General features: G+C 39.1%; 2 protein-coding genes across 3 annotated transcripts; one reads left to right on the forward strand and one right to left on the reverse strand.

The window, feature by feature from the left end:
• Positions 1-284: 284 nt before the first annotated feature.
• Positions 285-4,256, forward strand: si:ch211-127m7.2. 2 transcript variants are annotated; one of them, XM_037540384.1, is made up of 3 exons: positions 285-591; positions 863-944; positions 2,268-4,256. In XM_037540384.1, exons 1-3 carry the CDS (start codon positions 449-451, stop codon positions 2,568-2,570), a joined length of 528 nt encoding a protein of 175 aa, XP_037396281.1. In that variant the 5' UTR covers positions 285-448; the 3' UTR covers positions 2,571-4,256. The 2 variants fall into 2 exon arrangements, with proteins under 2 accessions (XP_037396281.1, XP_037396282.1); XM_037540385.1 differs by having other exon boundaries at positions 863-938.
• On the reverse strand, positions 4,216-15,258 carry ergic2 (ERGIC and golgi 2). Its single transcript, XM_017690304.1, has 14 exons — positions 15,105-15,258; positions 13,531-13,671; positions 12,798-12,906; positions 12,623-12,669; positions 12,341-12,408; positions 12,199-12,239; positions 11,815-11,916; positions 10,677-10,772; positions 10,284-10,339; positions 9,642-9,740; positions 9,370-9,467; positions 8,424-8,586; positions 8,235-8,314; positions 4,216-5,348 (listed from the first exon to the last, which is right to left on the reverse strand). Exons 2-14 carry the CDS (start codon positions 13,634-13,636, stop codon positions 5,283-5,285), a joined length of 1,131 nt encoding a protein of 376 aa, XP_017545793.1. The 5' UTR covers positions 13,637-13,671; positions 15,105-15,258; the 3' UTR covers positions 4,216-5,282.
• Positions 15,259-15,522: the final 264 nt, after the last annotated feature.

The following is a 15,522-nucleotide window of genomic DNA, read 5'->3' on the forward strand; positions in this document are numbered from 1 at the left end:
CTCTGTACTTCTCTATAAACAATCTCAACACAAAAATGGCATCTGTGGTACTCTTTCTGGGCATGAAACAAACTATTTTACATCAAAACTTTCTAAATAACTTCAATAACTCAACATTACAATCAATGAACTACGAACGACTTTTCAAAAAAAATGTGGAATACCTGTTTTAATCTGAAAGTCATTTTCCTTAATATTTAGCTCGTTTCCATGATTAAAAAGGAAAAAGTGGGAGGAAATAAAAGAGGAGGAAAACCTTCACTCTAGTGGAGACTGAGGTCAGACGTTGGGGCTCCAGACCTCGCGATGGCGCTGTTGTTAATGAGCTGTTTAGTTGTGGAGACGCAGAGAAACATGAACTGTGGCGTTTTCTGAATAATTCGTACAAGAGCCGCGCGCTCAGCGAACCAAGTTAAGCTTAAGTGTTTCACTGAAAAACGGCTTTATTATGTCTGTCAAACGCAATCTCCCGTCTTGGATGACTGACTGTGGCTCTGGAAGGCGCAGAAAAGAACAGCCGCTCAGCAGCTGCGCCAGAAAGAGACCCGAAACAAGCGCAAAGAACAGTCCGAGAAAAAAGAGGCCCGACAGGTAAATGAGGCTGAGCAGGCGTCGCGGTTAACCGGCCACTAAGCTGCAGTCAGCTTCTTGTTGGAATTTTCCCGTCCCACCTTAAATGGTGCAGGTCCGAGGCTCCAGAATGTAGTTGCCGCAACATTTAAGGTGGAACGGGGAAATTCCAACAAGAAGCTGGCGAATAGGAATGCGACTCCTGCCTCGTCGGTTTTCCCGTTTTCGTTCCGCTGAGCTTTTAAGCCTCGTAACTCGAGTCCTTAGTTGCCTGATGGAGTTTTGCTTCTAGGGTCATGATGTACTGGATGAATGAGCGCGAGCTCATGGAAACGGCGCTCGGCGTTTTAAAGAAGAATGACGCAAAGGTAAAGGTAGGTTTTTCCACAGAGCGTCCACTGTTTCCTGTGGTCAGTTGTACATGTACATTGTAGACTGAGGCACAAAGCTGCGGGACAATCTGCTTCTGGCTGCGTTCACACAGCAACAAATTCGGTTTGTTAGCACATATTGACTTGAATGTAGTTTGGCTTTGTTAACAAGTGTGATCGAGTCCGCATTCGTATATACTCGTGCGCTTTGAAACGCCTTTTTACGTTTTTAGACCGGTTTGAACTCAGGTAGAACGTCAGGTGTTTACGTCACTGTTTGCGCCACACGTTCCACGTCACATACCAAGCGCTGGGGAGAAACGCGTTGCTAGGTTATTACTGTATTATCCAACAGTTGGTTCCGGCCACGCAAGCTGATTGGTTGAGACCGTAACATCGCGGGTTTTTCGTAAACACTATCACTCCTCTGAGACGCCGTTGCTAAGCAACGACTTTGATAGGAGACGCTCAAGCCGTTTGAACGTTTTTACGTCTTACTTTGCCACAAACAGAAAACAGAGATTTTTAGGATCACATTTGACCGACCGCCGGTTTGGTCAGACTGAAGATGAGACGACACTAAATTCCCAAACGGTCAGTTGGTCAGTTGGAGCTGGAGAACGAACTGCCGGCTGTGGTGTGCCGGAATGGTGTAGCTCAGTCACTAACAATTACATAGTATTCACTATATAGTGAGCCGACTGGATGGCAGAGGTGGAAACTAGATGCTTGAGTAATTGGATTTTGTTAGCCATACTCAAATACTACTTTTAAAGATTTGTACTTTACTCAAGTTTTATTGAAACTGAATACTTGTTCATTTACTAGTGCATCTAAACAGAGCACAGCCTGTCTAATAAAGAAGCATTTTGGATTCAGTCGTGTGCACAATTCCATACTGGACATGGAACGGAAGTGCAACGCTGGGGTGTGAAAGCCAAAGTTTCATAACTCACACAGTGCACTGTACAGGGAGCAGTGAACCATTTTAGATGTTTATTTCACATTAATTGCAAATTTCAGTACTTTACCTACTTATAGTAAATGGCTTAGTTTAGCTCAAACAAGAAAGGGCTATTGGAGTGATCTGCTTTTGCCAAAATACAAAATGCATGTAAAATGTAATTTTGTAGGTTACCCATACTTTGTTGATTTATTTTTACTTAAAAGAACCCAACTGCAGTGTGATATTACCTGGACTGCACAATAAAAACATGATTTATGAAAAATTGGCAGACACTATGCAGTGCATTATTTCATTGAATCATTTTGAACGTCGCTACAATTAATGTAAGTTTTGTCCTTCTTTGTTTCTCCGTATGACAGACAGATGCAGCTTGTCCAGTGGTGGCCGCAGAAGTCTGTGTCATTCCAGAGACGGATTCGGAAGAGGAGCCAGACTTGGATGCCCAGGAGAGGAACTGTGATTCAGACGTGGACGTAGCTGAGCAGGAGACAGTACCGTACATCGCATGTATAGAGAAGGACAGATTTAGCAGAAGGTCAGACAGGGCTGGTGACCACCGTCCCACTCATTCATATGCTCAACCTGAGCTTGAGGACAACTCTCAGAGGACTAAGTCTGACCCTGAAGCCCTGCAGCTTGTTCAAGAGATCTTCTTCAGCTGAGGTATGACAGGGCAGCGGTCAAACTGAAGTCCTGAAAGGTCACTGCAGTGCTGTGCTGAGTGAGTTCTCTGCACTCCAACACTACACTAAGAAGATTTGTGAATATGGGCCCTCGTCTGATAAACCAAGGAGAAGAAAGCACTGCAGGGTTTGGAGCCCTCCTGTAATGTTAGTGTCTCCTGTTTAAAGGCGGCTGCAGAAGTAGTTTACATACATTTATATATTAAAAAAAAAAAAGCATGTCTTTTTCAAATGTCCTGTTTGTTCTTGCCTGTAGGTGGTCATGCACCACAGTGCCAAAGCAGAGTCCTTATGCTCATCATTAAACTGTTTCTGCCGCTTTCACTGAACAGCATTTATGGCTGTTACTTCCATTCAGAGAGAACAACTGCAAACAACACTAGCACCCAACCAAACTTTTGTGGCTAATACCAATTTTAAGCAGCTAAGAATGATAAAAATAAATAAAACTAATAATAATAAGGGACTTAGTTTGGAATGAGTTTTCATTCACATAAAACTAGTTTTGTTGCAGATACATGTATAAAATGGCTGATATGATGCTAATATAATCTGTAAGTTGTAAAGAACTGGTAGGGAACTGTAAAATTAAGAACTTTTTGATGAGCAGAGCTGTAGGTGGTTCCACAATAACTTAAAAGCCTGTATAGCCCTGAAAATTAACTCATGAAAATTAATATCTAGAATTCTTCATATTAGAAATGGATCTATATTGGATATTCAGTATCAGCCGACGTTATCCAACAACTAACATCGACTGGATTTCAGTCTATTAACAGAACTAGTAGGAAACTAGCAGAAATATTAGACAAGAGGCCTTACTGATGAAATAGCTATTCATAGTTATTTGGTCACAGAAATGACTATGAACTGATTATTTGCAGTCTACTACTTAATAATATGTGCAGTTTTATACCTCAATTTCTTGTTCTCCAATACTTTACATTGTCAATAAACTATCGGTTTGTTTTGGTGCTTAGTTCAAAACGTTTGTCTACACTATATAAGTTATCAGATAATCTGTCATTTCCAAGTTTTGTAATTTTTATATTAAGATTGTAGTATTATACGCCTCCACTTTGTTAATTATTTTTGTTTACACTGATATGTAATATTAATCAACAGGATTGTCAACTGAATTTTTACATGACTCAGTTCTCAGTGGTCACTTTTCAGATAAACTGCAGAAGCTCAGTCTTATGAATTACAGCACTAGGGGATGAATTATCCAGAGCCACTGCAGTTTTATTACATGCATTAAAGTTTAGGTTGGGAATATTTTACATGTTATTATTTTAACCATGACTGTTTTATATTCACCTTTACCAGTTTAGCCTGTACTGCTGTTATATAGTGGTAGATTTTGCCCCATCATCAGGAGATTGCGACTTCAAATTGTAGTGATGCCATGACCAAAAAGCTGTTAATTATTGGTGATGTTTTTGCTGATACCAATAAAACCGCAGATCACTATCAGCTTCTATCCACCAACCAATACATCAGTTGGGCTTCAGTTAAGAGTAGCAGCCCTACTGAAACTTGAGTAGACAGACAGAAAAATAATAGCACGACTTGCAGCTCATAAAACGTATGTGGACAAACCATGTTAAATAAAGCAAGCACCTTTGGTTTAAGTAGCCTGTTTAATAAAGCTACATATATGAACATGACGGGTCTGCCAGTTTATCATTATTGAGATGGGTCTGTATATCTGGATTGTGTATTCCATGTTTCCTCCCTCAAATCAGCCAAACTGCACATTGTTTATTAAGGGGTGGAAAAAAAATCAGTAGAAAATCAATTACAAATGTGTTCCACCAGACTCCTTATATATTACAGTGTTACATTTTTTTTTCTTCAAATGGTGTAATAAAAGTATCATCCACCTTCTACAAATGTTTTCAGACCACAGTTCAGTCAACTGTAAACAAGTAAACACGATGTCATTTGACACAGATTCTTCTTCCATATCTTATCTGCACGATATTTTTAACCACCCATCATCTCACTGAGATGATTTAGGATAAAAATAAGCATCATGCACATTATCCTGAGAAGTGTCCAGCTGATTGAACATTATCCCCTCCAAGCATCTAAATGAATTCATCTGAATACCATCTGAACCCAATGTGAATCATAATACTGCCAAGCTGCATGTGTGTTGTACAGGGTTTCCTGATCAATGAAACCAGATTTTTCATTAAGCCTAATATATCTATAATCATCATAATCATAGGGTTGGTCTCACTGGTACCAGATGGATTTTTTTTAAAGAAGGATGTGTCCAAGTAAAAGACTAGTTTGTAGTGATGGCTGTTCTGAGACGTGTCATGGCGTGTAACCCCTCAGGTTACTGTTGGGATGAAAAAGCTGCCTCTCACAAGCACAATAACTAACTGCAAATAATAAATAAATTAAATGAATATGTGCAGCTAGTGTGGAAATGGAGTGTAAACAAACTGGACTTTGATCAAACCTTCTCAAGAATCTTGCTTAGACAGGCAGAAATAATTATTTATGCTGTTGGTGATAAAGGATCAATACTTGTTTGTTTACAGTCAGAGTTGGAGTTTTATGCTTTGTGGAGAACGCCCTTCACGATACCACAATGGCAGTGAGGTGGATAATATAGCGGGTCCGTTGGTGGGCTTGTGTCATGGATGGAAGAGTCTCAGGACCAGAGCAGGGATGCTAGTGCTCGTTGTTCTCGGAGAGTAGATGTGTTTTGCTGTTCACGTGGCCATCGAGAAGGCTTATCTACGAGAACAGAACAGAACACCCCTATTTAACACGAGACTCCGACTCCCTGAGCTTGACGCACATTACTAAAAATTAAAGGCGAATTCCACTGATTTTTCTAAATTTCCACATAATTCAATGACTGAGATGTAAACAAAAGCATTCAGACTGTTCTGATGTGAAATGATTAATTGTAGAGAAATTACCAACTGTTGATCTCTTTACAGTGGTGGTAGGAACCAAGGATCACTATGTCTAATTTCATCTAAAAAAAAAAATCTGTGAACCTGTGTCTTTACATGTTTGCACATGTAATGTTGCTAATGGTGAAATAATGGTGAACCTGTGGTGAAAATGTTTTATTTGAGGACTCTTGCCAAAGTAAAAAAAACATGTAATAACTTGCTGTTAACTTTTAGAGGCACTAAACTCTTTGGACATCTGGTTCCCATCACCACAACTACTTTAGTTACTTACTGTTTCTCTAAAACTGAGCATTTCAAATCAAACCACTCTAGAGGACTTTGTTTATTCCTTAACCAGTATTAAACACATACCACAACCATACTTGTAAATATGTTCATAACTGCAGTTCAGAATATATCCAGATGGCAAGTGTGTTCTAATGGAACAGGTAGCCTTTTGTTTTAATTATTAATATTTCAGTCCATACCGGCTGTGCTACACATACTTCTTACACCTGTCAAAACATGAGCTCTTGTCTTTCTTGAGTCTTTTAAGAGTGCTCTAAATTCTATTTACAATAATAATTTACTATTAGGCCCGTCACAAATATTCCATCATCACAATTCTTTGAGCTACTCTAAATTATTTTACACAGTTGTTAGTTTTTGTTTGGTGAATTTTTCATTCATTTGGTTGAGGCAAATACATGTATAAATAAAAAAGAAAGTTGATGCATGTAATGGGTCTTATGAATATAAAACTTATAATATCTGACTGGAGCAATAATACAATTTGAGGACAGTGTACATTGAACAACAAAGGAATTAAATTGTTAATCCCAATTATGTGGAAAGAAATAAATACCAAAGTATTTAAATTACTCAGGCCAGCCCTAGTAAAAATAACAGTAAAGAATAAAATACAGTGAGTCCAAGAAGTATTTGATCCCTTGCTGATTTTCTTCGTTGGCCCACTAATAAAGACATGATCATTCTATACTTTTAATGGTAGATGTATTCTTACATGGAGAGACAGAATATTAAAAAGAAAATCCAGAAAATAAATCTAAGGAATATATATTAATTGATTTGTATTTCATGGAGTGAAATAAGTATTTGATCCCTTAGTATTCATTAGCAGTTCTGGCTTTTACAGACCAGTTAGACACTCCCAATCAACTTGTTACCTGACCTGAAGCCACCTGTTCTCACTAATCACTTGTGTGAAAAACACCTGTCCACAGAATCAGACAGATCACACAGATTTCAAGTCTCCAACATGGGTAAAACCAAAGAGCTGTCACAGGACCTCAGAGTCAGAATTGTTGACCTTCACAAAGCTGGAATGGGCTACAAAAAGATTAGTAAGGTGTTGGATGTGAAAGTAACAACTATTGGTGCAATTATCAGAAAGTTTAAAGAGTATAACATGACAATCAACAGACCTCGGCCTGGTACTCCAAAGAAGATTTCGCCTCGTGGGGTGGCAATGATGCTGAGAACGGTCAGAAATCGTCCTGCAACCACTCGGCAGGAGTTAGCAAATGACCTGAAGGCAGCTGGGACCACAGTTTGCAAGGAAACAATTGGCAACACTTTGCGCAACAATGGATTCACATCCTGCAGTGCCCGAAAGGTACCCCTGCTGAAGGGAGCACATGTGGAGGCGCGCCTCAAGTATGCCAATGATCATTTGAAAGATGAACCAAGTTATTGGGAGAAGGTTTTGTGGTCAGACGAGACCAAAATTGAACTTTTTGGCCTCAACTCCACCCGCCATGTGTGGAGGAAGAAAAATGCTGCCTATGACCCCAAGAACACTGTGCCCACCGTCAAGCATGGAGGTGGAAGCATAATGTTTTGGGGGTGTTTCTCTGCCAAGGGTACAGGGCTACTTCACCGCATCACTGGGAAGATGGATGGAGCCATGTACCGCACAATCCTGAGGGACAACCTCCTCCCCTCTGCCAGGGATCTGAAAATGGGCCGTGGTTGGGTCTTCCAACACGATAACGACCCTAAACATACAGCAAAGGCAACAAAGGATTGGCTCAAGAAAAATCACATTAAGGTCATGGAGTGGCCCAGCCAGTCGCCAGACCTCAATCCGATCGAAAATCTATGGAGGGAGCTGAAGGTCAGAGTTGCCAAGCGACAGCCCACCAACCTTCGTGATTTAGAGAGGATCTGCAAAGAAGAGTGGGCCAAAATTCCCCCTGGTGTGTGTGCTAAACTTGTGGTTAACTACAACAAACGTCTCACCGCTGTGCTTGCAAACAAAGGCTTTGCCACTAAGTATTGAGTGTGTTTGGCAAGAGGGATCAAATACTTATTTTCCTCATTGAAATACAAATTAATTAAAATATATTCTTTAAAATTATATTCTGGATTTTTGTCTTGATATTCTGTCTCTCCATGTTAGAATATATCTACCATTAAAAGTGCAGAAGGATAGTGTCTTTATTAGTGGGCAAACAAAGAAAATCAGCAAGGGATCAAATACTTCTTGGACTCACTGTACATGCCAGAAGCAGAATATTACTCCTTATGTCCAGGGTTGTACATTTTATGGTGTGCTCACACAATACATTATTCCAATGCAAGTATCAAATCTTCATATTTTCTCTTAAGTGTTAGACATGTACCTGCTTTACTTCACAATGTTATAATTGTATGGTGACACTGGGGTTGAAAAATGGCTCATTTATAAATAACTTACCCCTTTGGGCTTATAGACTCCTAGTTTGAAGCGACAGCAGACAACATCTACACAGAAGCCAACCAGGCCATGCAGCATACCTAAGAGACCACAGAGCACTCTTATTCAGATGTAGGTCATTTCTTCTCTCCATGATGCACATTCTAACAGGTAAGTTTCCAAAACACAGCTGCCATGCCATTACAGTACCTGTGGTGGAGAAGATGCCCCCAATGATGCCACATAAGCGCACCAGGAACTGCCAGAGTGGCATGTGTTGCTCTGTCACCAACACCCTGAGGGAGCTGACATCGTATTTCATAAAGATGCCTGACACGCCGTGACTGCCTGCAGCATGGTTTATCACCCGCTCCTGTGGACACAGTGTCAAAGTGTCTTTCATTAGCTTAGCACTGCCACATAGTATTTCATAAAAAGTCATGAATAATGAATTTAAAATAACTGATCATAAACTAAAACAAATGCATGGTTTGTTACTGCACAGTTAAGTCCATTTTGATGGTTTGACCTGTTTAATCAAGTGATCAGCCTTTTTAGTCATTAAATTAATTGGTAGATGTAATTCATTAACAGTCCCATTTTCCTTTAACTGTTCTATTACAGACCCAGGTAAAAACTTCCTGAAATTGCCTAATTAGTATCTTAAAGTCAATATGAGTCAGAAATCCTAACACATCCTTCTGTACCATAACATTTTTGAGTGAAACATGGTATGAGAGAGGGTCTTTGAGCTAGCTGAGCGTTTTCTCTCACTGATAGGTGGGGGAGAAGGGAAGGGGACGTGAAATACGGTATTACTGAATATTATTATTTGTCCCACCGGTGCATGGTGAGGCAATGAAAAATCTGATGATGTTTCAGACGCAGGTCAAAAGTACTTTAGGCGGAAGATGACAATTTTATCTTTTAAATGATATAATTTGATTAATTATGGCATGAACTAGCAAGGTTTTTTTTTTTAAAAAAGCAGGAGTTTTGCAGTTTTTTTATAGTTTAATTTAATCTGGTGCTATTACAACAAAACCTGTTACTTCCTCATGAGAAGCTTTGTTTACATTCTAAACAATCTAATACACTCTTTTTGTTCCTGGCTCCCCAACACATACCATGGGAGACACTCAAGCCTTTAACCTACCCGCTCTGTAACAGAGTACTGATGTGTATCAGCGGACACCTTGTACGTTTCCAGTTTGGTGGGAACAATGGTGATGAAGTACTGAAACATCTGATTATCTGACAGCAAGAAAAGCATAAGTTTTTGTTAAAAGGATTAAAAACAGAAAAGTTTTAAAAAACAATAATTTTGACAATATTATCGGAATTAATGGGAAACAATGACTTCTATTCAACAAGAAGAACTGCAAAACCTGTTTTTCAACTCTAGGTTTTTTCAAGTCAAGTACTTACGATCTGTGCAAACTTTTTCTGTTCCATCGAGCGGGTTCAGTATGCCTGGGATTTCTTCACCAAAGGACAGGTGGTCTATTCGATGGGAGAAGTTGTATGCTGTGGATTGACAGTAGAAACACAACTCAGTCTGATGTTTGTTTGGGATTATGGCATAAATAATAATGTAAGAAACCTGTTCTAATCTTGAAAAGAAGGCAAGATACTGAAGACATTTTCACAATAGACAAGATGTCACTACATTTTGCATTTTAGAGGTTTGATAAGTTGGAACACAAAAGGTGCCACAAAAGTTACTATCAAAAATATGAATATAATGATTAAGTGTTTCACAAACTACACTGTACCAAATTCAACTAACCAAGCCTTATTATCCTGTTTCTAATGAAGTCAGTGCTCAGAATGCATATTGTGACATAAATGATCAGACTACTGATAAATATAATTGAAACCACTCAAAATAATACTGCATTAATGCATAAATATTTGACAGACAGGACTTTTCCTTCGTTCCACCAGAAAGCTCTAAACGTTCAAGAACAAGAACTGACAAACCCTTATAATTGATGCAGTATCAGTATAACTGATGTTTCTCTGACGAACACAGTAACAATGTGATTGTAAGAAGACAAGCAAACTTACTTTCATGGCTGACCAGTGCAGCAAGGTGAGCATGGCCCCTTGGGTGCGGGATGGCCCTTTAACAAACAGCACATTTAGTATACATTAATGCTTAAAGAAAAGTCTGCTATTGAGACCAATACTGCAATCTAACGCTGACAGCCACAACTTTGCTCTACATCATTATATTTATTTCAATTCTAATAAACTTGCATTAACTGAAACTGTTACCCTGATATATGACTAGAAGAACCAGAGACCATGCATAATTCCTTATCAGTCTAATAAAGACAACACATTTAATTAAGTCATCAATAAATGCCTCACACAAAGCTCAATACATGGTAGCAAAGCTGCTACTATGTATTAAAGGAGGATTTAATGGGAAATGCCAAGGGGGCAAAGGATGCGTACTTGCCGACTGTGATGTGGAAATTGCCAGCCACTTTATTAACGTAGAGGTGCCCATGTATCCTACACGCGTTGAGTGGCTGTGTGGGATCGTCCTCTCTGAGGAGAGAAAAGCAAAACTGCTCATCTTCACTAATGAAGGCTGGACTATGTTCCTGCATCTGACAGTATCAGTAACTTTCAGCTTCCCTATTATAACAAATGCAACTGCCGTTAACTGCTTTTTTGAAGGAGGTTAGCAACTTTCTCTTTTAACCAAGGTTTAGATAATCCTTGCAATTGAAACTGTGATGCTTATGGTGAACAGCCGAACACATGACAGGTGAGGAGTCAAGTGGCATACTTTTCAAAGATGGAAAAAATGTCATACTGCTTAAATATGTAGAAAGGAATTGACTTATAACAGCAAAAACAACACTGTTGTCACTGCTACTGTGTTTGCACTTTATGGAATAATGTTATTTCTTCCACTGAAAAGAGGTATTCTTCATGTGATTGAAAAACTCAAGAGCTGTTAACTGTGCAACATATGTTGCCATGGTGATGCAGCCCAGTAAAAAAGTGATCTACAGTCATGAGGCAGAAAAAAAAATACATTTACTTCCCACTCCATATAAACTCACTAAGCAGCCAAACAACCTGTTTTAAATTCATTTTATTCCCAGTTTAGTCCACTGCAGTTCAGTCCCATTCTTTCATGCAAAAGTTACAAGGACTCTTTTAGCCTAGACTGCTTTATGAATGAAGCACAATACAGGGAAGCAAACCAGAGCTGAGCAGAAGTTTGAAAACATGCATGTAAAAATTAACTGACTGGTTCCGGTGCATAAAACTGCACAACCACAAACTGACCTAAAATTAGATACAAAAGCAAAAAGGGATATAGGCCCTTTAATCATCTCACAGCAGCAGACATGTTGTGTCCACCTTACTGAGGAAGACTGTGCTGAATCAACTGTTTTTGGATCCAGCACTTGATATGCCTCTTAATAAGATGGGCATCTTCTCTTTCATTATAAATTTCTTGATCAACTTTCTGTTTTTGTCTTGTATGCTTGCAAAACTACTGAGAGGATCAAACTGGGAATCCAACAGAATCCGTGTCTCTAACCTAATCCATGCTATTGCTCATAGGACTGACCTTGGCGGCAGTGCAGTGGGGCCTCCTTTCATGACACTCTTGAAGATGACATCCTGGAGGGAGTGCTCCTCCCGCAGTCGGTTCTGAACCAGCAGAAGTGTCCTGGTGGAAGACCAGAAAAGGAACAGATGAGTCAGAGTAAGCTGTGGGTTACCCAACTTTGCTACAGTCCATGAAAAATTCAAAAGCTTCATTGCTTTCAAGTGCAATGAAGAATTGCTTTGGGCTGAGTTTACATGCAATCTTAATTCTGCAATACCTTAGGAAAATCAGGCCTGAATCAATAGCAGTATGAAAACAATACCTACCCACCACACAGACGAAGGAATGAAAACCTCTTATTAAAGAAAGATTCTTTAATAAGAGTAATGGTACAGTAATTACCTGTGCCACAGCCTCTGCTGGGGGGACAGCTCAAATACAACCTGTAAAAGAAACATCTTAATCATTATCTATGATATAAGGTAATTACACAATAAGTATTTTAGCAATAAGATGACATGGTCTCCACAGAGATGCTTCTCACCGGTTCATACTGAAGGCCATCTGATGCTACCATTGTTTCAGCCAGATCCAACACATCTGCACCTACAACTGGAGGAAACATGATGATTTCACAAGTTCATTTCACAAATGTTCACAAAAAAAATTAAGCTGAACCACAACTTAAATTGTCAAGGTGGACTTTTCATAAATAAATAAATAAAATAAAACAAATTTTTTTGTTGTCCAGGACCAAGCCTAATGTGTGTCCACAAGGCCAGCCCTAAATAATCAGAAAAGAACTTCTGTGGGTAAAAATACTTACATTGGCACCTCATGGCGACTGTAATATCTATGTTGATTCTTAATTTACTGCAAGGAAAAAAAAACAATTGAAGTTTCCTGACCTTTCTTCAATCTCTTTCATACAAACTTCTCAAATCAGATTACATTTAGCTTTTTAAATTACGTAAAAACACATATGCTAGTAAAAGCCTTACCTCGAAAAATCTTTATCCACTTCATATTCATATTTCATCCACGTGTCCCGATACACAAAAAATTCAAAGAAGGCCAGCAGCGCCATGGCCGTGAAGGCCACCAAAGACACTGTTAGTGGGGGAAAAAACAAAAAAACATTTTGATTCACTTAACTGCTGTGCTGAAATGCCGAAAAGGGCCCATCTCATGGGAAACTGTTTTGCTTTTCAGTTTTTATTTTAAATAAGAGTTTGATGTAGAACATAACCATTGTTACATTTTCAAACCATACTATTCACTCCCCAAACAGTCCATGTAGGGTGACTAAGCTACAAAAAGCCTGTTTTGAATTCTTTGTTTCTGTAATGTCATGATATACAACACCCTTACTTTCACTCACCACATTTAGGCTACAGCATTTTAGCTGTAGTCATGCTAAAGTTATATAGAGCGTTGCAAACAAAACTGCTATTAAATGAGGCACAATTCAGGGCAGCCAATCAGAACAGAAATCACTTGTATGTATCATTCATAAAGCCATGGAAACACCAAATCTCTTTTTAGTTCTTAGTAATAAAGACAGGCTGGAAAATGGTCAAGTAAAAATACATTTACTGTTTATATCTAAAATAACACCATATAAGTGAACCTCACAGGGGAATATATAATACAATGATAAATGAGGGCCCTTTCAGACTTGAGAGACTGAATGAATACAAAATAAAACATTTCGGTAATCTTGTGCATGCTCACCGGTTCCACCAGTTGCAGATGTCTCAACATAACTCTCGGGAACTTTGGGGAAAGCGTCCAGCTCCTTCACAAAATTGAGTGCTTTCTTCCGAGACAGTCTCCGCATCTTCAGAGCAATCCACCTCCACTTCCTTCAGGAAACTGAAATGAGACAAAGCATTATAACATCAAAGTTATAAAGTCAATGAAGAGTGAGCGATTTAGCTACTAACCTAAATGCACTCTCTCCAAATAACAGAATTGAAGTCATATGTTTTAAAAGACAGTTTATGTAATAAATCTTTTTTTCCTTCTCTAAAATGGTCCCTACAGTGAAATCCCTGTCCTCTTAGCCATGACCACATCAGAAAGAGCTGCTTGAGCTGTTTAACCTGTAGGATATGGCTTTGCGTCAAGTGTTAAGACACATACAGCATTGTGCACTCCTACATGCTGGGAACAATGAATAATAATGAGAATAATAATAAAAAAAACAGCCAGTAGTGCACAATATCAATAACCAATAGTTGTCAGCATCAATTCAGAAAAATTTCACATTTGCTCTTCCGATGTATCTCAAATGATTTCTCAGATGTTCTGCATACTTACGTTGCTGAGACATAAACAAACTCATTCAGAGTGGTTTTATACGTAAACATACCAAGTCTGATTTCCTTACAGGGTTGGTGACAGGAATCAGGGGTTACGATGTCCACACACCAGTTTTGCATTTATGTATGTGCTTTGTATTTATTGCATTGTGCATATTGTATGGCTTTCCATTTAACAATTGAATTGTGCAGAAACTTTGAAAAATCACTGGAATTCACCTTTAAAAGCAACAATAAAAGGTATTTAGCAGGGATGCAGTGATACTGGAATTCTGTGCTGATGTTAATAACTTCATCTTTCGATGTGGAAAGTGGGACCTTCTGTGCATTACAGAGAAGTGTAGCACAACATTTAGTCTCTTTGGAAAGGCTTTAACCGCAGTAAAATTAATGCGACATTTCATGAGGCCAGCACTGTCTGGACATTTTTCTTCCAGAAACATATTAATGGAATTTCTTCCATAAAATAAACCCATCGTCAAATACCGGTTTGAAATACCAGTCAACTCAACATGATCCCTTTATAATCGCGTATTCGTTGTATTTAGCATCACTGGGGTATGAAAACATGTCATGAAAATGTCTTAAATGTTTTACTGCACAGCTTTGTGGCTTACAGTAACCAGCCTCTCAGAAAACGACTTCAACCACAGAAGCTAGAGGAGTTACTCAGCGACCCTGTCCTGGAGGGAAGTACTGCTAGTTTACATGCAAGTAGCTGCATGTAACGTTAAACCAGCAATACTTCCCTCCATTAGCTAAGAAAATGACACATTTTCAGGGGGCGTCTAAATTACCCGCTGGTAGTCCGACAACGACATAAGATAATAAACTACAAGTACCCGTTAATACAACATCTTCGAGTTCTCGCGGGGAAAAATGATAGAAGATGCTAAACTAGCTTTAGCCAGCTAACACCTGCAATAACCCAGACTCACAGACTGAAACGTTACCGCCGTTTCGTAGGTCTATGTAGCTACTTACCTTTAAATGTTCTGATTTGAACATTCGCTTATTTGGTGTTGTAACCAAGCATAACCCTTCTTAACCTGTGTTAGGAATCATTAAACGGAGTGAAAATGAAGAATGCTCTTTCGGAGGACAACGCTAGTCCATTTGGAGTTGTGACGACTCCTTGCTGATGCATTCTGGGACATGTAGTACGTCTGAGGCATGTTTAAAATCATCTACTACAGCGTGTGCATATCGCCCCCCAGTGTGCTATGCTTTTCATGTCTGAAGCAGTGGGTCACCAGTTCTCCTCCTGGAGATCTACTTTCCTGCATACTGTAGCTCCATCGTGCATGCTGCCCAGTTTAGTTTAGATATGAAGAATGAACAGGACAAACCTCCAGTAGACTTATGGAAGCATTCCCAACTTTTATGCGAGTTCCTGCAATAT

The sequence above is a fragment of the Pygocentrus nattereri genome, chromosome 8 (genome assembly GCF_015220715.1).
Source record: "Pygocentrus nattereri isolate fPygNat1 chromosome 8, fPygNat1.pri, whole genome shotgun sequence".
Lineage (NCBI taxonomy): Eukaryota > Metazoa > Chordata > Actinopteri > Characiformes > Serrasalmidae > Pygocentrus > Pygocentrus nattereri.